General features: G+C 51.6%; 1 protein-coding gene across 1 annotated transcript in view; it reads left to right on the top strand.

Moving 5' to 3' along the window:
- Nucleotides 1–22,250, top strand: part of PTPN5 (protein tyrosine phosphatase non-receptor type 5) — a 59,869-nt gene extending 37,619 nt beyond the window's left edge. The window contains exons 3-14 of the mRNA XM_004369832.1: nucleotides 8,119–8,312; nucleotides 8,889–9,002; nucleotides 9,238–9,321; nucleotides 9,796–10,037; nucleotides 11,512–11,701; nucleotides 14,400–14,484; nucleotides 18,757–18,836; nucleotides 19,021–19,158; nucleotides 19,729–19,839; nucleotides 21,392–21,552; nucleotides 21,647–21,760; nucleotides 22,157–22,250. Of these exons, the coding sequence (XP_004369889.1) occupies nucleotides 8,119–8,312; nucleotides 8,889–9,002; nucleotides 9,238–9,321; nucleotides 9,796–10,037; nucleotides 11,512–11,701; nucleotides 14,400–14,484; nucleotides 18,757–18,836; nucleotides 19,021–19,158; nucleotides 19,729–19,839; nucleotides 21,392–21,552; nucleotides 21,647–21,760; nucleotides 22,157–22,250 (1,607 nt within the window). The remainder of the gene's footprint in view (nucleotides 1–8,118; nucleotides 8,313–8,888; nucleotides 9,003–9,237; nucleotides 9,322–9,795; nucleotides 10,038–11,511; nucleotides 11,702–14,399; nucleotides 14,485–18,756; nucleotides 18,837–19,020; nucleotides 19,159–19,728; nucleotides 19,840–21,391; nucleotides 21,553–21,646; nucleotides 21,761–22,156) is intronic.
- Nucleotides 22,251–24,495: the final 2,245 nt, after the last annotated feature.

The following is a 24,495-nucleotide window of genomic DNA, read 5'->3' as shown; positions in this document are numbered from 1 at the left end:
CTGCCTTCTACCCCCACCCCCCCAATTCTGGCCACTTACTGAGCATTCACGGTGTGCCAGGCACCAGGCTAAGCACTGTGCGTATTGTACCTCATGGTATCTTCAAATCCTATAAGGCATTAGAACTTAAAGGGGCAGAGAGCCTAAATTAACGGTGATGAAACAATATGGATAGAGAGTGAAAATGGTGACACAATGTGAAATTTGTAAACAATGTTGTTGCACTATTTATGTAGAAATTGTGAGTGGATGTATGTTTGGTTGTGTATATTGCCACCAAAAATAAATAAAGATATGTTTTTAAAAATCTTATCAGGCAAGTTTTAGTATGCCCATTTTCCAGAGGACAGACTGAAGTTCAGAGAGATTAAGTCACTTGCCCAAGATCACATTGGTAGTAAATGGCAGAGTCAGGACTCGAACCTCAGTCTGTGTGACTCCAAAGCTTTTGCTGCAAGCCACTGCAATAAGCTACCTGCTTGTGGGGACAAGAGGAGCTGCAATATAGACTTGTAGGGTCAGGCCCTAGAGGCAGGTCTTGTTACTTGGAAATCTGCCTCCCCAAAGCATCTAGACTAGGGTCCCATGCCTGCCTCCTGACATGCCCTCTTCCCTAGCACAGCCTCTTGGACGTCTGCTAACAGCTTTCAGCCCTGCCCCTCTCCAGCCTCCTCTTCTCCACACTAAGCATTGGAACTCTTGGCTCCCAGACGTCTTCCCAGCCTCTTGGTCCCAATCCCACTTTTCTGTGTCCACATCCCCCTCCCAGAGGACCCCTACCATGGCAGGGTGTGATGGACTATGCCAAAAAGACCTGTCCCCTCCATCTAGGATGGCTTCTGTCCCCTCTGTCCTGGAATGGACTGGAGCTCCTTCTCAGGCTGACTCCCCTGACAGGGAAGAGGAAGAAACAATGGAGGTTGCAGTCTGGGGCAGGCAGCACAGAGAATGGTTAAGAGGACAGATGTTGAGGCCAAACTGTCTGGGTCTGAGTCCTGGCTGTGATGACTTGGGGCAAGTCACTTACCCTCTCATACTTCTCCTTTCCTACTGGCGGTTTAATGGTACCATTCTCCTCCTCCATGTGGGAGACTTGGGTTCGATTCCCAGCCAATGCACCTGATGCATAGCCACCACCTGTCTGTCAGTAGAGGTTTGTGTGTTGCTCTGATGCTGAACAGGTTTCAGCGGAGCTTCCAGATTAAGGCAGACCAAAAAGAAAGGCCTGGCGATCTACTTCCAAAAATCAGCCAGTGAAAACCCTATGGATCACAAGGGTCTGATCAGCAACTGATCCTGGGGATAGCACAGGACTGAACAAGGTTTCATTCTGTTGTGCATGGGGTCGCCATGAGTCAAGGGCCAACATGACGGCAGCTAACAACAATAACAAACCAAAAACCAAACCAAACCCATTGCCATCGAGTGAATTCCGACTCATAGTGACCCTATAGGTCAGAGTAGAACTGCCCCATAGAGTTTCCAAGGAGCAGCTGGTAGATTTGAACTGCTGACCTTTTGGTTAGCAGCCAAGCTCTTAAGCACTGCGCCACTAGGACTCCAACGACAATAACATCTGTAAAATGAGGACAATTCTGTTACCTATCTCATATGGTTTTTATCAGGATTGAATAAGTTAATAGTTGTAAAACGTTCGCTGAAGTGCTTAGAAGACTTGCTAGACTTTGTAATAGAAAGGAAAAAATATATAATCCCATGGGTGATAGGAGGTAAAGCTTGTTTAGCCCAAACTACAGGCTCGCAGACTTGCGCTTTGTGTGGGTCTGAGAATCAGGTCCTAGGCTTAGGAAGTTGTCAGTGTGTTGATTAATAGCATGGACTCTGGAGGCAGACATCCTGGATTCTAGTCTTAGCTTCTACTCATTTATTGGCCTGACCTCAGCCAAGTGACTTAACGTCCCTGTGCCTTAGTTTCCTTATCCATAAAATGGGAGTAAGAGTAACAGCTACCTCCTAGGCTTGTTGTGAGAACTAAATGTGCTAATATATGTAAAGCACTTAAAACGGCACCCACCACATTGTGAGCCCTCAATAAGTGTTAGCTAATAGTGGTCATGGTAGCAGCTGATGTCCTGGTTATGTCACTGGCTGGCTGTTGACCTTGGGCAAGCCACTTCCCCTCTCTGGGCCTCAGTTTCCCCATCTAAGAAATCAGCAGTCTGGACCAGATGTCCTTAGGGCCTGTCTGGCTCTAAAAGTCAGTGGTTCCAGAAGCCCAGGCCAGACTGGGTATGATGTTCTATGGGGCAGGGCCCCTTGTGACTGTGTGAGCACGTCCAGGAGGTCACTCAAGGAGACTGAGCTCCGCATTTGGGAAGGGAAGAAAAGCCGAATGGGACAGAGCCTCCCTCTGCATGTAAACAGGACCGGCTGAACTAGCCTTCCTCCAGCTCGGGTTCCGGTTCTGGTAGGCCGGCAGCCAGAGAGCTCTGAGGATGAGTCACTAACAGAAGCAGCCACAGGTGCTGGAGCTCAGGCGGCGCCAGTCCCAGGGCACAGTTGCTGCAGAGGTTAATGGTGGATTCAGGTTCTGGGTGACACGAGAGGGATCCTAGTGTTTCCTCATGCTCCATGTAGAAGCTGAAGTTCATTTGCCTAGAGCTTTGGCCTGGGATACTCATCTCCTGCCTTCCGGTACTACTTTCCTTCCCTCCACACCACAGAGCCTTTGAGGACCCATCAGCTGGGGATCAGGCACTAAAGCGGCACCACCGCCCTCATGCAGCTGGTTAGGGCCTGAGGTTCCCCCAGACACAGGGACTCCCTCCCTCCCAGGCTCTCACCCTCCTTGTACTGCAGAGACCATTTGTTATTGTTGTTGTTGGGTGCTGTTGAGTCTATTTCGACTCATAGTGACCCTGTGTGACAGAGTAGAGCTGCCCCATAGGGTTTTCTAGGCTGTAGTCTTTACAGGAGCAGATCGCTAGGTCTTTCTCCTGCAGAGCCACTGGGTGGGTTTGAACCGTTGACCTTTTAGTTAGTAGTTGAGGGCTTAATTGTTGTGTCACGAGGGCTCCTTGCAGAGATCCTTTACTGAGAAGCAATATAGCAAACTGGATAGATCACTTGGTATCAAGGAGCCCTGGGTTCAAGTCTCAGCTCTACACTCATTTAGACAAGCCACTTAACCCCTCTGCGCCTTGATTTCCTCGCCTGGAAAATCCCCTTCACCCTGCACAAGAGATGAGCCCCGTGAGGAGCCTGATGTTAAATCGCTTGTCAGCAAGCTGCCTGTGAGTCAGGGTTTCATGCGTGGCAAAGCAGCTACCTCACTGTGATCTATTGAAAATCCAGCCCTTGACACAAGCAGCCGCCTCTCACCGACAAAACGGGGCTGATGATGATAATGTCTACCTCATAGGGCTGCCAAAAGAAGCGGATACAACTGCATGCGCACAAGCGCTTTGGGAACTGCAGAGCCTGTCCAGGGAGGTGGCGCTGTCACTCACTGAAAAGACAGTAAGTGGAAGGGTAGGGCAGAGCAGGGAGAAGAGCTGGCATTGCCTCTGGGAGAGGGAACCAGAGGCCAAAAGGACAAACGCACCAAGCACCACAGTGGTCTCTGCAGGCAGGGACTGTCTTGTTCATTGTGGTATCCCTCAAGCCTAGCCCATTGCCTGGCAAAGTAGGCACTCAGGAAACACTTGCTGAATTGCATTAAACTGAATCTTTGTATTCCCAGTGTTTAATTATAATTGGTGCTCAGGAAGGAGCATGAATGAGCAGAGACAAGAATTGGGGAGACGAATTCTTAGCCCAGTTCTGCATCTCCCCTGCTTCCATTACTTTCCATCACAGACTCCCAACCTCCACCCCCAAAATCAGGGGTTCCTGACCTGGGGTCCATGGATTCCCCCCTCCCCATGAAATTATATGCAGAATACAGTATGTGTTTAAGAATATATCTTCTTGGGTAAGGAGACATCGGATTTCTACAGAGAAAAGTTTTTAATAAGCCCTGCTCTGTAAGGTGCTCATCCACCAGGCTCTCAGTTCATTGGGCTGCCAGGTGCCTTATGAATTTAAAAACAACAACACAGCCTCCACCTTGTCTCTGACATGCATATGCAGAGTCCCCCAGCCTGCAGTTTTCTCTCCACCCCCATAACGTGCAAGGCAGTGAACTCGCCATCTTATGCAGAAACAATGATCACGCATCATCCACATCATCCTTGGGGCCTGCCTTCCGATGGCTCTTCTATCTCTTCTACCACTCAGTGGGTTTCACAGAGCCAGGCACACTCTCTGTCTCTCACCCACGTCCTCTTATGTCCCAGCATATGCATTTAGATGTGACATGTGGGAGTCAGGGCCTGAAAACCGGGAATCCCAACTAGGCCTCACGAGATCTGAACTCAGAACTTTGATCTCTTTTTAAAAAATATTTTTTTCTTATGACAAGATACATAGGAAGAAATTGCAAATGTATAAACAATGGGGAAAAAAATCACCTCTAATCCCACCCCCACAAAGAACTGCTGTTAACATCTTGCGTATATTCTTCCATTTACCATGTACAGGCATTTATCGTGCACCAGGCATTCATTCCATTCACCGTGCGCCAGGCGTTCATTCACTGTGCTTCGTGCTCTACAAGTGTTCTCTCCTGTCAACCTCTGCCGTACATGGAGTATTCTCCATCTTTGTTGTTGTTGTTACTATGGTGACATATATGTAACAAAACATTTCAGCCATTTTTTGTATGCACATTTATGCTTTCGTAATTTTTAAGGCCATTGAGATCATACTGTTTTGTAACCTTGCCTTTCTCACTCAATACCTTCGAAATTCCTTTCGGCGTTATTAAATACTCATCTACAGAGTCATTTATAACGGCTGCATGACGTTTTATTGCAGGCAAGTTCCACGCTTCTCAGACTGGGGTGTGTGTACCCCTGAGGGCAAAGCCACAAGATAAATGTAGTACATCTTCCTGAAGCATAAATTTCATTCAAAGTTTTGTGAGAGAGAAAAACCATTATTTTAATATCAAAACAAGTACAGATATACTGTGGTGTAGAATTCAGGACACCCATGAATTTTAAAACAAAGCAGCAAAGTCCATGACAATGTGATCTTGCTGCTGTTTCCCCAGAGGTCCGTGTTTCCTCTCCTCTGAGGTTGGCAGAAATGTTCGAGAAGCACCAAATTCAAGCCCCTCATTTTCCAGCTCAGGAAACTGAGGCCCAGCGAGAAGAAGCCATTGTCCAAGGTCCACAGCATGTCCATTGCAGAGCCAAGGCGTAGAAGCCAGGTATCCCCAGGCCTGTACCCCTCCCTCCTTTCCACATTTGGCATCACCTGTCAACAAGGGTGTGGGTGGAGACCTTGCCCTAGAGTAATGAACCCTCTGCTTGCAAATAGCAGAAACTTTTGACTTCACAGTGATCCATCTTTTAGCAGCAGCTTCTCCTTTTGCATCTTCCTGGCCAGAATCTGAGCCATCTGTTTATGTGGTCAGTAACTGTAGCCTCTATGGGCAACGAGAGATGCCTCCCCCCATCGTAGACTCTACCAGCATTTACATATATCACTTAATACATTGTATTGTAAACAGGTATTTGCAGGCCTGTTTTACCCACCAGACTGGGAGCCTTTTGAAGATAGGAATTGTGTGTTATCATTATTATTATAATCTTCCGTTTATTGAGCACCTACTAAATGCCAAGTACCATGCTAGGCATTTCATATATAGTAGGTACAGTCTTCATAAGGTCCCTAGGTGGCACAGTTTGTGCTCAACTACTAACCTATAGGTTGGCACTTCAGACCTACCCAGCAGTACCGTGAAAGCTAAGCCTGGCAACCCGTCTCTGTTGAGATTACAGCCAAGAAAACTCTATGGATTAATTCTACTCTGTAACACATGAGGTCACCATGAGTCAGAATCAACTTGATGGCACCTAACAACAGCAATAACAGTCTTTATAGCAGCTTTTCAAAGTATGCATTACCCTATTTATCGGATAAGAAAACTGAGTAAGAGATTATCACTTGCCATCATCATTCATTCATTTAGTAAATGTTTATTGCAAACTTACATGCCAGGTCTTATGCAAGATGCTGGGGACAATCATGATGGGCAGCACTGACACAGCTTCTGCCCTTATGGAACTTACAGACAAATGGGGGAGATGATATTCAACAAGTAATTACACAAACCATAATGAGTGTAATGTGGCCCAGAGCCCATCTGACTACCTCTGTCCAGCCCACCTCTACCACTTAATAGCTAGGTGACCTCTGGCAAGTCCTATAACCTCTCTGCACCTCATCTTCCTCTTCTGTAAAATGAAGATAATAGTGAAACCAACTTCATAAGGGTACTGTGAAGAGTAAATAAGTTAACATATGTAAATCACTCAGAACAGAGTCTTGCACATTCCAGGTGTGTTTTTGCCGCTGGTAGTATGAAGGAGAGGCATGGGGTGCTGGAAGCATATGGCAGGGCGAGACCTACTTCAGGTGATGCCTTGAGATCTCGAAGATGAATAAGAGTTAACTTGGTGAACTTGTAGGAGGTACAGGGAACGGGGTATCCAGAGGGATGTTCCAGGCAGAGGGAACAGCATGGGCAAAGCACAGAGAGCAGGCTCACCAGAGGAACTTCAAGGAGTGTGGCTGGAAGACAGCAGGTGGGAAGCCATGCAGGTTCGGCAGCTAGGAAAGGGGAGCCTGTGATATAAATACAGGTGTCTTGAGGACCGGGGCACCTTGTACTGCACTGTTGATCCAGGCCATGGGAGATGCTCAGTAAATGTTTGTCAGTTGAGTTAAGAAGCACATGGACAAACACCTTTCTTGGCCTCATATGTTCTTGGCTGTAGGTGTTCTGATGTTGCCCAACCAAGAAGGAGTTCACTGTCCCATATACACAGTGATACAAATACCTGAGGCATCTCTACCGGGTTCCCTGTGTGGACAGCCCCATCCCCACTGTCAAGCCCTGCACATCCATTTTTCTGGTCCCTCTGTTCTTAGCAATAGACTGAACTATGGGGTTTGGATGGGGACCCCCAACATCTGAGATTCACCAAGGTGGAGTCCCCAGGCTACCACCAGGACCTCAGATCTAGGCCAGTGGTGTCCAGACTTTTTCAGTAGTAGCACCCAGTGTTGAAATAATGTTAGAGGAAACCCAATATATAAAACGGGGACAAGCAGAGCTTGTAGGGTTGAGGCACAGACATAGGATTCTGAGCAGCTCGTAACAGCCCCTGGCACTTGGAAAAACCCTAGTGCTCTGTAAAGTACATTAGAAAGCAAGACTTGAGCCCAGTCCCCCATTTTCCAGATGGTGAAACTGAGATTTGGAGAGGGGGTGACACACAACCAGGGACAGACCCAGAAATGGATCCCAGATAAAAAACCAAAAAACCCGTTACCGTCAAGTTGATTCCGACTCATAGTGACCCTATAGGACAGAGTAGAGCTGCCTCATAGGGTTTCCAAGGAGCGGCTGGTGGATTTGAACTGCCGACCTTTTGGTTAGCAGCCGAGCTCTTTACCAGATATCTAATGTCAATTCTTCTACCAAGATTTTTCTCCACACTGCCCTGACTGCCCCCCAGCCCCTTTCAGTATGAGGGCTCAAAGAAGGAGGAGGGGCACTTTTTTTGTGGCTCTTGTCCAGGGTCCATCCCCAGTCCCAGCTGGGGCAGAGACCACAAGAGACAAAAATTCAGAGCGCAGGCGTGGGTGGGTTGTTCAGGGTCACAGCCTGGTTATGCCGTGTCTTTTTCTCTTTTTTAATTGAGTTTGAGGTCGTTGTTTTTTGTTTCCTTAAGAAATGGGAAAGAATGAAGCTGCGTAAACACAACAATATTAACTCCCTGAAAAACCTCCTGCCATTTTACTCTGTTACTGGAGAAATAAAAGAGAAATAATTTGTCCACCCACACTTAGCTCTTTCTGACGAAGGTAGGTGAATATTGCTTTGCTAATCGAGGGTGACTGCTGGAAGTGGAGCCACGCTGACTGATCCTGGATTGAGAGGAATCCACAGCAACCCCAAAAGGAGTGGCCCGCCGTAGGTCAGCAGAGCCCTGTGTGCGGACAAGGTCCGGGGTCACGGCCCGCGTGTCCTGCCTTCCACAGGTCTCCCCCAGCCGGTAGTGATCGAGGCGCTAGACGAGGCTGAAGGGCTCCCGGACGCGCAGAGAGAGATGCCACCACCCCCACCTCCTTCACGGCTCCCAGAGCCATCTCGGAAAGCACCACCTCGAGTCACCTGGAGCGACTCTCTTATTCTCTGGAGCAGCCTGTGCCTGTTTGCTCTTTCCCATTTCCTGGTAAGGATCTCACAGGCCTCCTGAGGGCCTGGAGAAAGGGTGGGTTGAGGGACAGCCTTCTGCTTCCTCCCCAAGATGGCTGCCTGGGTCTGCAGAGGGCGGAGAGGCCTTTCTGGTGTCCCTCAGTGACTCTGAGCCCCCAGGGCTGGTATGAGGAGAAGGCTGGAGTTCTGAGTTACACCCTCAATAGCTTAGTCCCTCACAATCCCTAATCTGGGAGGCAGGGACATAGGCCCTCCCTTCCTCACCCCCCATCCTTTTCGGGTTCTCTCTAAGGACTTCCTGTCTGTGGAGGCATCTCTGGGATATTCTCCTTTCTCTGTACGTACCTGGGAGGTCCCCTCTGGGAAGGGCTTTCTCTTGGCTCCCGTCAGTCAGCTTTTCTCAAGGGAGAGTCTTAAGGCCTCCGTGGAGCATATGATACCTGGGCCCTTCCCTCAGCTGCCCATTCTGGACCTTGGAGGTTCAGGAGCCTGTTTGTGGCCCAGGTTGAGGCTGAAGGTGAGTTCTGTAGGGGACATTCGGGGCCAAGAAGCCCAAGCTCTGAACTCAGTCCACTCCCCCTGGCTGTCCCAGCTTGCCTTCGGCGTGCTCTGGTACAGCGGCCTCGGCCACATCTGGTTGAAGAATGCCACAAACTTCATTTCCTCCTTCTTCACATTCATGGAACAGCTGGTCCTAGGACCCACAGTGAGTAACTCTGGGTTACCAGGTTAAGAGGGAGCAGTTAGGGACCTCCAATCCCACCCTCTGGGGGTAGAGCTTCTCTGAAATCAGAAGTTATTTCCAAGCCCCTGAGGTTGTTCTCCCTCTTCCCCACCCCAGACCTAGTATGCAGTTTTCAGAGCCACAGTTTTGTCGGCATTGAAATGGATGAGAACTACCCGCCACTGCCACCCTGACCTGTTTCTCTGATGTTCCCCAGGCCTGGCTGGGTGTTGGGACCTGGGGAGTCCCCAGTCTGCTGCTGGTCTCTGTGTCTGTAGGCCTGGTCCTCGTTACCACACTGGTAAGGTGCCTTCTGACCCCAACCTCAGTGTTCTCCTTTTGTGGACCCTGTGGCCCTCATCGCACCAGATCTAGACATTCTGGGTAGGGGTGGGGATGGGGTATCTGTTTCCTTCCAACAGAGTGCCCAGCCTGAGGTAAGAGGCACCTTCTTTCTAAAAGTTGCTTAGCAGTGATCTGGACTGGGGAAAGAGGCTGAGGCAGGGAGAAGACTGGTGAAAGAGCCCCTCATGCCCCACCAAGAAGGCCTGGTCCGTAGGAAACCGAGGGTTGAACAAAGGAGGAGTTAGGGAGGGCAGGGGCAGGGGGTGGAGTTTCCAGCCTAGGTAAGGGGCATTGAGACCAGACAGCTCCCAGGACAGCGAGGGTGCTCTGGACACACTGAGGGACAGAGGCCTTAATCCCATGGGCACCCTAGTCACCCGGGGGCAGCTGGCATGGCCCCAGACCCACGATGTCACATGCCCCCAACCAGGTGTGGCATCTCCTGAGGGCTCCCCCAGAGCCACCCACTCCACTGCCCCCCGAGGACAGGCGCCAGTCGGTGAGCCGCCAGCCCTCCTTCACCTACTCAGAGTGGATGGAGGAGAAGGTCGAGGATGACTTCCTAGACCTGGATCCCGTCCCCGAGACACCTGTGTTTGATTGCGTGATGGACATCAAGCCTGAGGCCGACCCCGCCTCCCTGACTGTCAAGTCCATGGGTCTGCAGGAGAGGTGGGAAGGGTAGAGGAGGGAGTGGGTTGCACGGGCCCTCAAGCTCTCAGCGCCAGTCAGAAGGGAGATGCCTGACTCTGATTCCCTGTGCTCAGGACAAAGCTGTCCTCACAGCTTAGCCAGTGTAGACACATACTCTTCAGGTCTGATTTACGTAGATCACGCCCCAAAGTGAGTGCTAAGAAATACGGTGTTACTGCACACACGCAAACAGGCATACACAAGTTTACACATGTGCATACCTGCGTGCACTTACACATAATGATGTGCTAAAATAAATTGGGGATATTTTGAGATTAAAGAGGTTTCTTTACTGCAGGACTTGTCAGGGCCTGTAACATGCTCGTGTGCATTGTAATTCAGCAATGGGGTTAGTGTGCAGCTTTCCCCAAACTGATTTGACCACAGAACCCTATTTTTATAGGGTTCATAGTGTTCCACAGAACACACTTTGGGAAGTATTGTTGTGTGCCACCGAGTCAATTCTGACTTATAGTGACGCTATATGACAGAGTAGAACTGCCTCATAGGGTTTCGTAGCCTGTAATCTTTACCTAAGCAGATCGCCAGGTCTTTCCTCCTGCGGAGCTGCTCGGTAGGTTCAGACCACCAACCTTTCAGTTAGCAGCCAAGCTCTTAACCATTGCACCACCAGGGCTGTAGACACCCGCTTTCCAGAGCCTAGTTAGAAAAGCCAGATGACATCAGATTCGAGTTAGCCCTCTGATGTCATAGAAAGAGCCCTGGATGAGGAATCAGAAAACCTTGCTTTTGTTTCAGCTCTGCCACTTCCTTATCATGAGAACCTAGACAATTCTTGTCTCCTCTCTGGGACTCAGTTTCCCTTTCCATATAATGAGGGCCCTTCCTGTTCTGTGGCTCTATATGCTAAGCACAGTAGTTTGTCCAGTGTAGACATCCTTTCCCCCACTGTGCTGTCCCTGGGGCTCCCTGACAGCCAAAGGTCCTAGCCTCTCCTGGATGAGATGTCCTTGACTCGATTGCACCCTCATCCCAGGACTACTGGACCCAAGACAGTGATAGCAGAGGATGTGGAGCCCCACCTTCCGGCCGAGCCCTGCTTCTCGGCTCTGGACAGATGCTCTCTCTCTCTCTCTCTGAGTTTCCTGGGGGCTGTGGGGCTGGGACCTGCCTCCAGCCCTGCAAGAGATGAGTCCAGGGGAGGGCAGCGTTGGGGTTGCCTTGGATGGAGCAGCCAGGGATGGCCCTTTGTAACTGGGGCCCCAAATACCCTACTCAGCTAGATTCTCTACTGTGGGAGGCAGGAGACAGGGAGTCAGGCTTGTCTTGGGGCTGAGACCCATGTTCCTGTGGCGGGGGTTCTTGTCACACTCCTACTACTCTTCCTTGAGTCCACCCTCCTCCCACCTCTGCTCTTACCTCCTACCCCCCACCCCACCCCTCCACCCCTCGTTTCCCTGCCCCTGAGACTCCTCCTTTCTGACCCTTCCAGGAGGGGCTCCAACGTCTCCCTTACCCTGGACATGTGCACGCCGGGCTGCAACGAGGAGGGCTTCGGCTACATCATGTCCCCCCGTGAGGAGTCTGCCCGCGAGTACCTGCTCAGCGCCTCCCGCATCCTCCAAGCCAAGGAACTTCACGAAAAGGCTCTGGACCCCTTCCTGCTACAGGCAGAATTCTTTGTGAGTCCCCCGAGCCAGCCATCCCAAGTGGGCAGACCTTTCTGTTTGCATTCATCATCTGCCAGTGACATGGGGCATGTGTCCAGAACTCAGCATCTGGGGTAGACCGACACCACTTCATTATCAGCTCTTTTACTGGCTTGGGCAAGCTGCTTCCCCTCTGAGGCTCAGTTTCCTCATCTGAAAAATGGGGATACAAGTAATAGGGCTGTTTCAAGGATTAAAGAGATGGATAACGTGTGCAAAGCACCCAGTAGGGTGGTTGGTGTACAGTAGGCATTGCTAAGTCTTTACTGCCCAGCACTGTGCTCTGAAAGCCACAGAAAGCCTTCTCTTCTGACTGTCAAATTTTCCCACCCTTCTCCAGCCTGACATCACCAAGTATTGTTCCTCCCTTCCTTTGAAATCTCTCCAGTCACCTCCCCTCATCCCCACCCCTGTGACTCTAGCTTAAGTCCTAATCACCTCCCCCACACCTCTGCAGCAGGCTCCAGGTACCTCCTCTTAGACTTCGAGGTGTCTTGAATAAATGACATCCCTATCTTACTTGCCTGAGTTCTGAACCAGTTAAGACCTAAGACAGAAGAGAGCACAAAATCCCTTTTATTATTGATAAAAGCTAAGTTTGAAATGAAGCCTAGGTATGTAATAATACCCCACCCATTGCTATTAAGTCAATTCTGACTCTTAGTGACCCCATAGGACAGGGTAGAACTGCCCCATAGGGTTTCCAAGGCTGTAAATCTTTATGGAAGCAGACTGCCACATCTTTTCTCCTGCGGAGCAGCTGGTGGATTCCAACTGCTCACCTCTTGGTTAGCAGCCGAGCACTTAACCGTAGCAATAGTAAGTTTCTAATGCCCACCCCCGGAATTGGACAAACATCCCACCCCACACAGGAGGTGCTGGCACACTGCAGACCTCGCCCCATGGATCTCCCCAACCCCATCATTCTTTCTTGGCAAGAGAACTCCTGAAAGGAGAAGGGAGGAAGGGGCTGGTGCCCAAAAGCCTAGTTACTCAACCAAACATACCAATCGGGTAACTCCCCCACCTTTGAGGGGATGAGTGAGTGTGGGCAAGAGGCCAAGAATGTTTGGGAGAAATTCCTCCCGGTAGAAACCAGAGTGCTGGAAGCAATGTGCCTCCCTCACAGCTCCCTGCCTCTGGCCCCTTGCCCCAGGCCACTCTCAGCCCTGCGTGGACTGGTAAGTCTGAAGAGACTTCCATCACCTTGTGACCCCTGTTCCAAATTCTTCAGAAGCTGGGCACCGTCTGTGTGAGAAAATAGCCCACCTTACCTGAGTTGATCTGCCCCAGCCTCCTTTTCCAGCCTCTGCCTCCTCCACCCCTGTAGAACTGTCCACTTCAAACTGGCCACCCGTCTGCGCCTTCCTTTTTCCATGCTCTTACTAACATGCCCCCCACCTGGGATGCCCTCGCTTGGCCCCTTTCTCCCACACCCTATCCAAGCCTTCCTAGGGGACCCAACCTCCCAAGAAAGCCTCCTCGGCCACCCCAACCCCAGCTCCTCCTCTGAGTTCCACCATCATCACCTCCCCTTGAAGAAAGGGCTTGCATCCGCTATGTCTTTTCCCCACGCGGATGTTGAAGACATTCAGATAGCGTTGTTGATTTTACCCAGAGAAAGGAACGTAGTCTGAGCACCCACTCTACCAGGCACTTTGCACCTATATTTTTCTTTTGATTCTCATAACAACCCTAAAAGGTATTATGATCCTCATTTTACAAAGCCCGTACTTAGCGTGTCTCAAAGAAAAGAGCAATATAAAGCTGTAGGTAGTCTGTTGTTAAACTCTGTGAACAGATTGAGAGGGAGGTCAGAGGCAAAATGCATTGGGGGTCATTCTGAAGGACATCCTGAAGAAGGTGGGACTAGAGGTGAACATGAAAGTCTGAGAAAGATATGGAGAGACGGAGAGGGGAGAGACAGTGCTTCCGGCAAAGGGAATGCAGTGGACTAAGACGTGGAGGTAGGACTGATAATGGAATATTAGCAAAAGGGAAGAGACTGGAATACCTGGGGGTGGAGTGTCTCTTGAGGTCAGCCAGAAATAAAGAGGGGTCAGGTCCGAGAAGACCTCAGGTGCCAGGCTGAGAAGTTCAGACTTGGAGCTGTTGGCACAGAGAGTGGTTGGGAGGTGCATATATAGCCCCGGGAGCTCAAAGGAGGTGCCTCTCCTACTGGAAAACCAGAGAAGGTGCCTCAGAGGAGGTACCTTTAAGATGGATGAAGAGATGAGGACAGGGTGGGTGCCACCTAAGAGCCAGCAGCACAAACCAAGGCCCCGAGGTAGGGACACCCAGGGCAGGAATATAGAGTGGCAAAATCCCTCAGTTTTGGCTGCAGTGCAGGGAGTGTGGAAGGAGGCAGTGATTGGCCAGGTCGCCTTTTCTCTTGTCCTTCGTTAATCAGTCATTTATTGAGTGTCTGTTATGTGCCAGGCTGGCCCTCAATAAGCAATAATAATAACGTTTATTATGCACTAGGCGTGTGCCAGACACTGTTGTAAGTGCTGTAAGTGAGCTAACTCATCTAATAGTAAATGTTTGTTGAATGAACACACACACTCAATCCAGCCTCTGGACTAGAAGTTGGAGGCACAGCAGCCCTTGGATTGGAACATCTGTGAAGACCAGCCACACTTGGTCACACCCTCATGTTTTCTTCCTGCAGGAAATCCCCATGAACTTTGTGGATCCAAAAGAATACGACATCCCTGGGCTGGTACGGAAGAATCGGTACAAAACCATCCTTCCCAGTGAGTACTCACTGCCCCAGGGCAGTGGGGCAAGCTCACCCTCACCTGGGTGCTCCCTCACCCTGAAGAAGACCTTATCCCCAGAGCTGGGCCTCCAGGGGTGAAGAGACACTCATCACTGGGGGAGAAGGGATGGAGGTGTCAAGATGCCCAGTGAAAGGAAACACCCCTGGAGGGGGCAGAGGTTAAGTCATTCCTCACACAGCATTCTCTAGACCCTTGCCCTGGCCAGGTGTTGTGTTGGGCTCCCTGGAAATCCAGAGAGAAAGGATGACAATAACAACAGCTCCTAGATAGTGTGTGGTAACTGAAAAATGTGTCCGTATCATTTATCTCTTTGGTGTGGGAAGATCTTCTAGGAGAAGAAACTAAGGCTCAGAGAGGTTAAGTGGCTTTACTCCCATTTTACAGATGGGGAAACTGAGCCTTAGATCATGTGCTTTACAAGCTTACACAGCAAGTCAGTGGTGGTTACACAGCTAGTGAGTACAGAGCTGAGCTTCAAACCCAGGCCTCTGTGACCCGAGTCTGGTTCATTTGTCTATGCTTGAGTTCAGTTTGGTCAGCTTAGTAGTCCTTTAACAGGCAGAGCTGTCCCACAGGAGAATTGAACTACTTCTGTCAGGTAGTGAGCACCATGGTGGGCACTCAAGGTATTCAAGCAAGGCTCATGAGCAGTCCCCTGGAAGGTCTTTTCTCCCTTTGGGGGTAGTTAGACCAGCTGACCTCATGCTCCTCTTTCAGCCCTGAGGTGGTGTTTTAAGTTAGCTTTCATCAAGCCCCTGTCTTTCAGCAGCCCCTGCCAAGCTCTGGCCCCAGGCCCCAGGTCTAGCTTGGGGGTGACTTGTTGGAAGTCAATCCCCACAGACCTACTCCACTCAGTTTGTGGAGTAGCGAGGCTTTTAAAAAGCAGTTTTACCAGCAGCACCTCCAACAACATGTAACATGTCATGACTTATTTTTAACTTTTAAAATTTCCACTTGTGGTTGCTATGGTTACGCTGTCTCTGGTAGTTCTGGTTAAACAAAGCACCATTTAAGGCCAGGATGGATTATTTGGGGCTGCTCACCTCTTTCCTCATCCCCCACCTCAGCCCTACCTGGAGGGAGGGGATCAGATACCCCAGAACCTAGGGCATTGGTGACCACCCAGAACTGGCTGCAGCGGGGAAAGTGAGAGTCAGTCCACGTGGCCCCCACTGGATTGCGAGGGGCCTCGAGCTACCTCCGTCCATGTCCTGAGCCTCTGGGCCCCAAGCCTCATAGAATTTTCTCTGTGTCCAGCAAGGATTGACCCTGTCCCCTGCAGAGACTGGGCTGGGGCGCAGAGGGCAGATGAGGCCTGGCAGAGGCCCCCACTCAGATCCAGGGCATCCTGAGGTTTGTTCTGCACTCGTTCAGTGCACGTTTTCTGAGCCCATGCTGTAGTCCAGATCCTGCCCAGGGGCTGAGAATTCAGCCATGAATGAGACACATACTCTGCCTGCAACGAACTCAGTCCAGTGGGAGAGACCAGTAACCCAGAAGGCAGCATTGAGAACAAGGCTTAGGGGAGCAATTTCAGTACATTTACCACTGGGTGCTGTGCACCAGAAATGGTGCCTGGCACATAATAGGCATTTAGGACCTATTTGGATGGATGGAAGGATAGATGAGTGGATGGGTGGATGGGTGGGTGGGTGGTTGGGTGGGTGGGTGGTTGGGTGGATGGATATCTGTAATCTAGCTCTTCCTCTCCATCCCCACTGCCAGTGGCTTTGTTGGTGTCAGGGCCTCCATGTTGCCCAACTCCAGGGGGTGCCATTTACATAGACTGCATTGATATAAATGTCGCTGGCGTTGTGCAGAGCAGGATATCCCGTGACACTTCTTACTTGGATCATTGTAGCAGTCTCACAGCTAGTCTCCTGACTTCCACGTTCTCTCCGTCTAGCCATCTTTTACTGTTGTTACCAGAATGATGCAAAACAGAAATCGAATCATGTCATTGTGTTCCTTAAACACCGTCATCGTGACTTGCAGTCCTCAGGTTTAGGTCCAGCTTCCTGAGCATGATTTAAAAGACCCTTTATTGTCTGATTCCTCTCCAGCCTCATCTCTTACCAAGCCCTGTCTTGCCCTCTGCACTTGAATCAGACCCATCAGTGTTCCCTATTCCTTCCCCTTCTGGTCCTTCAAACACAGCCCAAGTGTCACCTCTTCCAGAAAGCCTCATCACTCTAGCCCAGTGAAGGGCCCCCTCTGGTTCCTCAGCCTTGGTGCTTACATGCCACACACTGTACCTGTCTGGCTGCCCATCTGTCTTCCTGCTACACTGTGAGTTCTTTGGGGACAAGGACCATGTCTTGTTTTTCTAGAAGTCTCTACTGACAAGCACAGTGCCAGGTGCAGAGTCAGTGCTCAGTAAGGGTTTGTTGAATGAGTTAAAGAAAAATCCATTACAGAGTGGTTCTTTAATACCAAAGACCCTGGCATCTGGCCAGAGTGGGCAGTGCCCACTTGTGTCCTTCTGGCCACCTAATCTGGGCAGATGCAGGTGGGGAGTAGGGAGGTGGCCTGCACGGAGCTCCCCGAGCCTCTCTTCTGCTCATCTCCCAGAAGCCCCTGTTCTGACCATTGCTTCTTTCCACCCCTGACACCCTTCTTCTATATGCTACTCCATAAGAACTGCCCCACCCCCAGCTGTCCCCCCAAATCACCTGCCAAAACCCCAGGCAGCCAGGCTGGGGTGAGAAAAGGACTGGGAAGGGGAGGCTTGTGCATGTCCTCTTCCCTGTTTCTCCTACTGGGCTTGGGATCCTTCTTTTTACCTGTTACCTTATAATGATAAAACTTGTAATAATAGCAGCAGTGACAGCAACTACCTGCTGTATAGTGTTGACTTCATGCCAGTAATTGCTCTAAGGGCTTTCCTTGTTCCTGTTTACTCATTGAATCTTTACAAGATAAAGGAGGTGGTGTTGAAAGGAGTATCCCTAGTTTACAGGTAGGGCACATGGAGATTAAATAAATTGCTAGTAAGTCACTGAGCCAGGATTTGAACCCAGGCTGTCTGGCTCAGTGGTGGGTACTCTGAACCACCAGTATGCACACTGGAAGTGCCTTTAGTCCAGTCCTCCTGACTATAGGAAAGAAGCTGAGGACCAGAGAAGGCAGAGTCCTGTCCGTAGTAACCCAGTGAGCTGGTGACAAGGCTAAACCAGAACGCAGGGCTCCAGGCCCCCAGCCAGCTCCCCTGCCCACCCTCCCCAACCTCCCAATCTCAGTCCCAGCCTCTGCAAGCTGACAGGATAGTCGGCTAGCTGGAACAAAACAAATATTTCTTCTCCAGGAAGGAAAACGGGATATTGTGGGAAATTCGTTACTCTATAGGGTTTGCCCCATGATGATGTTGTTAGTTGCCGTTGAGTCAGTTCCGACTCATAGCAACCCCATGTGACAGAGTCGGACTGCCTCATCAGGTTTTCCAGACTGTATCTTTACAGAAGCCGATTGCCAGGTCTTTCTCCAAGGAGCTGCTGAGGGTTCAAACTGCCAACCTTTTGGTTAGCAGCCGAGCGCTTAACCGTTTTTGCCACCAGGGCTCCTTTGACATGTGAATCTACGGGGAAAAAAGCCTTTGCGCGCAGGTGTCTCTGCCACTAAGACGCCTACAGGCTCATCTCAGACACAGAAGTCTTTACCCCTTTCACCCCTGTATTCTCCCTTCGTCTTCTACTCCGAAATCTTAACAGCCCTTTTCATTTGTAAAGCACTTCACAGTTTACACAGCACTTTCACATCTGTTTTCTCACTGATCTTCCAAACAACTCTAAGAAGTAGGCATCTTTACCCCCATTTTACAGATAGGAAAACCAAGGCTTAGAAAGATCTTGTGCTTTACAAGCTGACACAGCAAGTAAGTAGCAGTGTATACTCTGACTCTATTTGGCTCTTGCTGTCCAGGATCTGTACTGTAGATATTCCTGTCTTGACTTAATTTTCTCCTCTCCAGAACATGAGGTGCAGTGAGGACAGGGCAGCTTAAGAAGCACAGGCATTGATCCCACAGAGATTGAGACCCAGGGCCCCCCTCTCCACCCTTCCTTCTCAGCCTAGGCCACCACCTGCCTGCGTGGGCTCAGGGATGAGTCAGTGTTTTGCTACTGGGCAGGGGAAGGAGAAACCACTAGGGTCCCAGGAGAAATGTGGGAGCCCTATAGTGGGCTGGAGAAGGTGAGCCCTGTACCAGAGCACCCATCTCCCAGTGTCACCTGTCTCCCTTCACCCTAGACCCTCACAGCAGAGTGTGTCTGACTTCGCCGGACCCTGACGACCCCCTGATTTCCTACATCAATGCCAACTATATCCGGGTATGTAGCCTCACCCCGACAGCTTCTCCCTGAAAGGGACGCCCAGGGCCCATGGAGTCCACCCTTCAGGATTGTCCCTAAGCCAGTGTGGCTCCTGCCAGCCCCCAGGAAGAGCCTGAGGGTGGGGACTGGTCTCCGGGAGCACTGCGTCTGACCCTGACAGCCTGGCCTCGGCTGGCCACAGGGCTACGGTGGGGAGGAGAAGGTATACATCGCCACTCAGGGACCCATCGTCAGCACGGTCGGTGACTTCTGGCGCATGGTGTGGCAGGAGCACACACCCATCATCGTCATGATCACTAACATCGAGGAGATGAACGAGGTAGGGACCCCTGTACACAGGGACCGCATACGAGTATCAAGTGTCTGTTACTTTCTGCCCTAGGCTGAGCATCTCACTTTCATATTAATCCCTTCATCAGTCCTGTGAGGTTACTAGTGCCCGCTCCATTTCAAGATGAAGAAATGTGAAGCTCACAGAAGTTAAGTCATTTGCTTAGAGCCACACAGATAGTCACGGGCAGAGCCTGGAGCTGAACCCAGACCTATCTGTCCATCTTCAGTGCCCATGATCTTAAACACTATACTCTTCTGCCTCCCAGTCTGCCAGGCTTGGCACAGCTGCTTTCATACCCTTAATAGCCCACTTAATTCAACGCCCATAAAAGTCCTTCAGAATGGGTATTAGGACTCCCATTTTCCAGATGAAGCAACTGAGGCTCAGGAAAGGGAAGTAACTTATAATTTATGTAGCTGAGACTTGAACCCAATATTCTAACTCCAAACCTGTTGACTGTTCATATGTCTTTCCCCACTGGTCCTGGAGGGGTGTTAGGGAGAGCATGGGAGGGGAGCTCTGGGTCTCATGGCAGCCTGATCTGGGCCCCTGCAGAAGTGCACTGAGTACTGGCCAGAGGAGCAGGTGGTATACGATGGTGTCGAGATCGCCGTGAGGAAGGTCATTCACACTGAGGATTACCGGCTGCGACTCATCTCCCTCAGGGTGAGGCCTCGGGCTGGACTGGGCTGATGGAGGAGGGGAGAGGTGGGTGGCTGGGGATTGACTGGGGGGTCCATGGGGAACACAGTCCCAGAGTCCAGAGTAACTAAAGTGGAGGCCTTTGTCACTCCAGGAATTTCTGATAAGTAGGGATAAGGAAGGCGTAAATGGACTTGGGGGCCAGAGGCAGGACCCATATCCCCAAACCACACAAACATCAGTTACTGTTGAATTGAGTCCAACTCATGGCAACCCTGTGTATGTTCACGGTAGAACTGTGCTCCATAGGGTTTTCAGTGGCCAACTTCTGGGAAGCAGATCGCCAGGCCTTCCCAGGTGCCTCTGAGCGGACTCGCACTTCCAACCTCTTGGTTAGCAGCCAAGCGTGTTAACCATTTGCGCCACCCAGAGACCCCCCTCACAAACCTTCTTGTTGTTGGGTACCAATGAGTGAATTCCAACTCATCGACCCCATGTGACAGAGTAGAACTGCCCCATAGGGTTTTCTAGACTGTAATCTTCACAGGAGCAGATCACCAGGTCTTTTTCTCCTGGAACCACCAACCTTTCATTTAGCAGCCATGCGCTTAACCGTTGCGCCACCAGGGCTCTTTCACAAACCTTAGTCTAATTTAATTCTGTTGGGCTGTCTCTCTATGTTCTGAATTCATAATGCCTTCCAGCTCTGCTTCGAATGCACCCAAGGTCAGGACTGTCTGAGTGAGGGAGCTTCAACAGCCTCTAACATTGTCCTTATGACTCGAAGGTCCATTGGGACTTTGAGATCCCACCAAGAAAGGTCCCTTCACCTGGGCTGCTGGGCTTCTGGCCATAGTAATGCCTGCTATGTCCACCAGAGGGCAGGCACTCCTTGCTATGTTTGGGTTGCACAGGGAGACTGTGGTTAGAGAAAACGGAAAGAAAAAGGAAAACACACAAAATATGAGCAATACAAAACAGCCCAGAAGAGTTGGGGGAGGTATCCTCCCACCTTTAAGTTGTGCTTCTTCCAGGATCAGCATAATAGAGAAAACTGTTCCTTTGGAATCAGAGGGATTAGTGACTTCTGTGTTTGAGAAACAGTAAGACCTATGTTTGGGGAAGGTGGAGCCCACTCTAGTAGTTCCAAAGGCTGGAAGACATGAACATGGCAGCAGGTAGGCAGCCAGAGCATAGTGAGGTGAGCATAGAGTCCTGGGGGTCAGGGTTATGTGACCAAGGGATGACTGGGCCGTTTACTAAGATAAGGAATGCTGCAGACAGTAATGAGTTGGAAAAAGGGGCTCTCTACCCCTCTCGGATGATCCTGGAGTTGCTGAGCAAAGCTGAAGTGAAGACCAATGTCAGTGTCATTGACCAGCACCTGCGACCAAGCTGACTGTGGTTCTCTGTCTAGCACCGCTGGGCAGTGTGGTGTAGATGGAAGGGGCTGGGATCCACTCCCTGTGTCCTTCCTCCTGCGTTGTTTCTCCTCCCCTCCTGTCTCCATCTCTGGGGTGGTTTGTGGAACTGAAAGCGTTCACATGTATGTGGGTGGGCCTCTGCTCCTGGACAGAGTGGGACAGAAGAGCGAGGCCTGAAGCATTACTGGTTCACGTCCTGGCCCGACCAGAAGACCCCAGACCGTGCCCCCCCACTCCTGCACCTGGTACAGGAAGTGGAGGAGGCAGCCCAGCAGGAGGGGCCCCACTGCGCCCCCATCATTGTCCACTGCAGGTGGGTCCTCCCAGCCACCCACTGGGCTGGGCTACCCCCAGCCTACCCCGATGGGCTGCCCCACCCCTGACCCCATCCGACCCCCTGCCCTCAGTGCAGGGATTGGGAGGACTGGCTGCTTCATCGCCACCAGCATCTGCTGTCAGCAGCTGCGGCAGGAGGGCGTGGTGGACATCCTGAAGACCACGTGCCAGCTCCGCCAGGACAGGTCAGCTCACAGTCAGGGCATCGGGAGACATGGAGTTGCTAGAGCCCCAGGGACAACAGGGAAAGACTGTGCATGGGGTAAGGGACAGATGAACACTGGAGTATGGACAGACTGGAAGACAGGGAGTAGAGAGGACAGATTGACAGAGGGGTCAGGATCTAGTCAACTGGTGGCTCAATGAAGAGAGAAGAGAAACAGAGCTGGTGGACACGAGGACAGGGGCTGAGGGCATCTACCAGAGCTGGGAAGAGGCAGAAGGGCGGAGGGGAAGGCTGGCAAAGAGTGGTCTCTCTAAGCCGTACAAAGCCACGGCCCCGAATGGGCCTCACAAATGATTGGTCCTTCATGGTTGGGTGGGGCAGCTAACATGGTCACAGTTTTGCATCTGCCGGGCAGGGGCGGCATGATCCAAACGTGCGAGCAGTACCAGTTTGTGCACCACGTCATGAGCCTCTATGAGAAGCAGCTGTCCCGTCAGTCCCAGGAGTGACCACTCTCTCTCCGAGGTCCTCTGGGCCCTGCCCAGCCTGACTCTGGGCCTCCCCTCGGCCCCCCCACACCCAGGGCCTTACCTCAGGCCCTGGGCCGGCCCCCTGTCCCCTCCCACCCACTTCCCCCTGTTTTTGCCTAGGCCTGGCCCCTGCCCCCCAGCATCTCTCTACCTACTGTAAATATTGGGGAGGGTGGGGGAGGGATGTGCTAGGCCAGGCCTGGGGCCCTGGGGCCTGACCCACACCACAAAGACAGGGGCCTCAGTTTTTAAACTATGGCTTCACTGCTACTTGATCCAAAACGTTTCCGTGCCGCACTCCAAGTGTCCTGCCACAGGGTCCGTGTTCTGTCTGACCATCTGTCTCTGCTGTCTGTACCGGACACTGTGTCTCCTCAGCCGGGAGAGGGGTGATGAACTCCAGCCCCTGAGCAGCCCAGGCAGAGGGGCCTGCCTCAGGCCACCACCTCCACTTCTCCCCAGTTATCTGGACCAGGTGGGATCAGGATTAGGGGCCCTGAGTACCTGGAGGCCAAGCATGGGGAGCCCTTCAGGGGCTGGCTGAGAGCTCTCAACTGGGGGAAAGGTCTCTGGGTTGGGAGGGGTATCCAGCCAGGGGACACCTGTGTGTTAGATGCCCTCAGGAAGCAATGACCAGCCTCTGAGGCTTTGGAGAAGGAAGGGGACAGATAGGGGCAGTGAGCCCAGAGGCTCTGGGCCATGGTTGGGGTGGGGAAGGGGAGGGTGAGGACTTGGCCCCAGATCTGTGTCAAACATTTTTCTGTGTCACTGCGGGAAGGCACTCCCAAGTCTTGCTGCGTGTAGCTCTGCGTGTGTTCCTGTGTCCATGCGTGTGCTGAGAGCCCCCTCCGCGGGGCATGCATGACTCTTTGGCAACATGTGTTATCTTGGAGCCACATGTTTTTATTGCTGACTTTAAATATTTATCCCACAGCAGACAGAGACATTTGGTGTCTTTTTATAATTAGCTCGTGGTCATTGAATAGAGCAATAAACAGAGCATTTTGAGCAAAACAAGCCTTCTGGGTCTGTGTGATTTGCCCACCCCTCCCTCCCCACCTCCCTGCACTGAGGCGTTTGTGCCCCACCTTCCCAGCATACCCACAGAGCCTGGACTGCAGTCTCACTACCCCCCTTCCATGGAGAGAGTCCAGATTTGAAAAGCCAAGATAATTCCATTCTGCAGGATTCTCACATCCCTTTACCCCCAGCCCAGCCAGTGCCCTGGACCACAGGGGCCTCAAGGACAGGTGTGGAGGCTTCCAGGCAAGGTCAAGTGGCTGGTAGGCCACCAGCTCAGATGGATGGGCCAGAGAAGCCAAGGCTGGGGCAGGAGGACATCAGGTCATACCCGGGCCCTCCCTCTTGGCCAGCCTGCCTACCCCATGTTAGCCCCTCAGCTCCCAACAGCAGGTGCAGCCCAGCATGTTCTCTTGTAAGGCCTGGCTGAGAGTAGCCCCTCCCAAGGGGCCCAGGAAATCCTGAGCCATCCCAGACACTCATGCTCTATTTTACCCCTGCCCCCCGGGATGGAGGAAAAGTAGCTGTGATGCCACTGCCCACAGGTGGGGTTCACCCCAGGGCAGGGCTGCTGACCCACCAGCAGGTCCTTACAAGGCACCAGAACCTTGGCACACAGGATATGCTGCAGCGGCTGAGGAAAGAGCAGGGGTGGCTGGAGCAGCTTGGATTGGGGTGAGGGGAGCACGGGGCATGCCCTCCAGATACCTTCAAACAGATCTCACCCCACCCTGGCAAGACAGGCCCTCCTACCCTTCTATCCAGATTAGGTAGCGTGGGCTGTGGGATGGGGGAGAAGAGAGAACATCTGAATGGTGCCCCTTGAATTTGTGCAAGTGGCAGATCCCCTAGACCCTTTCCAACTCACTGCCTTCTAGACCCTGGTAGATATGGATTTGCTACTTTGTTTCCCACGTCCTGTGTTGAACTACATGCGCGCGGGCACACACACACTGCCCTGAGGCCCTCAGAGAGGTCCCACCCAGCTGTAGTGAGAAACCAAAAGTTCTGCCACAAGGGAACAGGATAAGCACCCCTGGATGACTACCCCCAGCTTCCTTCCCACCTGGTCCCCAGCATTTTCTCCAGGATCCAGCCTCCCCTCCCCCCAGTCTTCCACCAAAGCCACGTGCCTTCTAGCTGGGACAGCTGTGAAACCTAAGTAAGGAATTGCCCCCAGGGGGCCAGACATTTAAGGAGCTGG

This window comes from Trichechus manatus, unplaced genomic scaffold, assembly GCF_000243295.1.
Source record: "Trichechus manatus latirostris isolate Lorelei unplaced genomic scaffold, TriManLat1.0 scaffold00006, whole genome shotgun sequence".
NCBI classification, from domain to species: Eukaryota; Metazoa; Chordata; class Mammalia; order Sirenia; family Trichechidae; genus Trichechus; species Trichechus manatus.
Note: the sequence above shows the minus strand (reverse complement) of the source record. Positions and strands in the feature narration are given on the sequence as shown.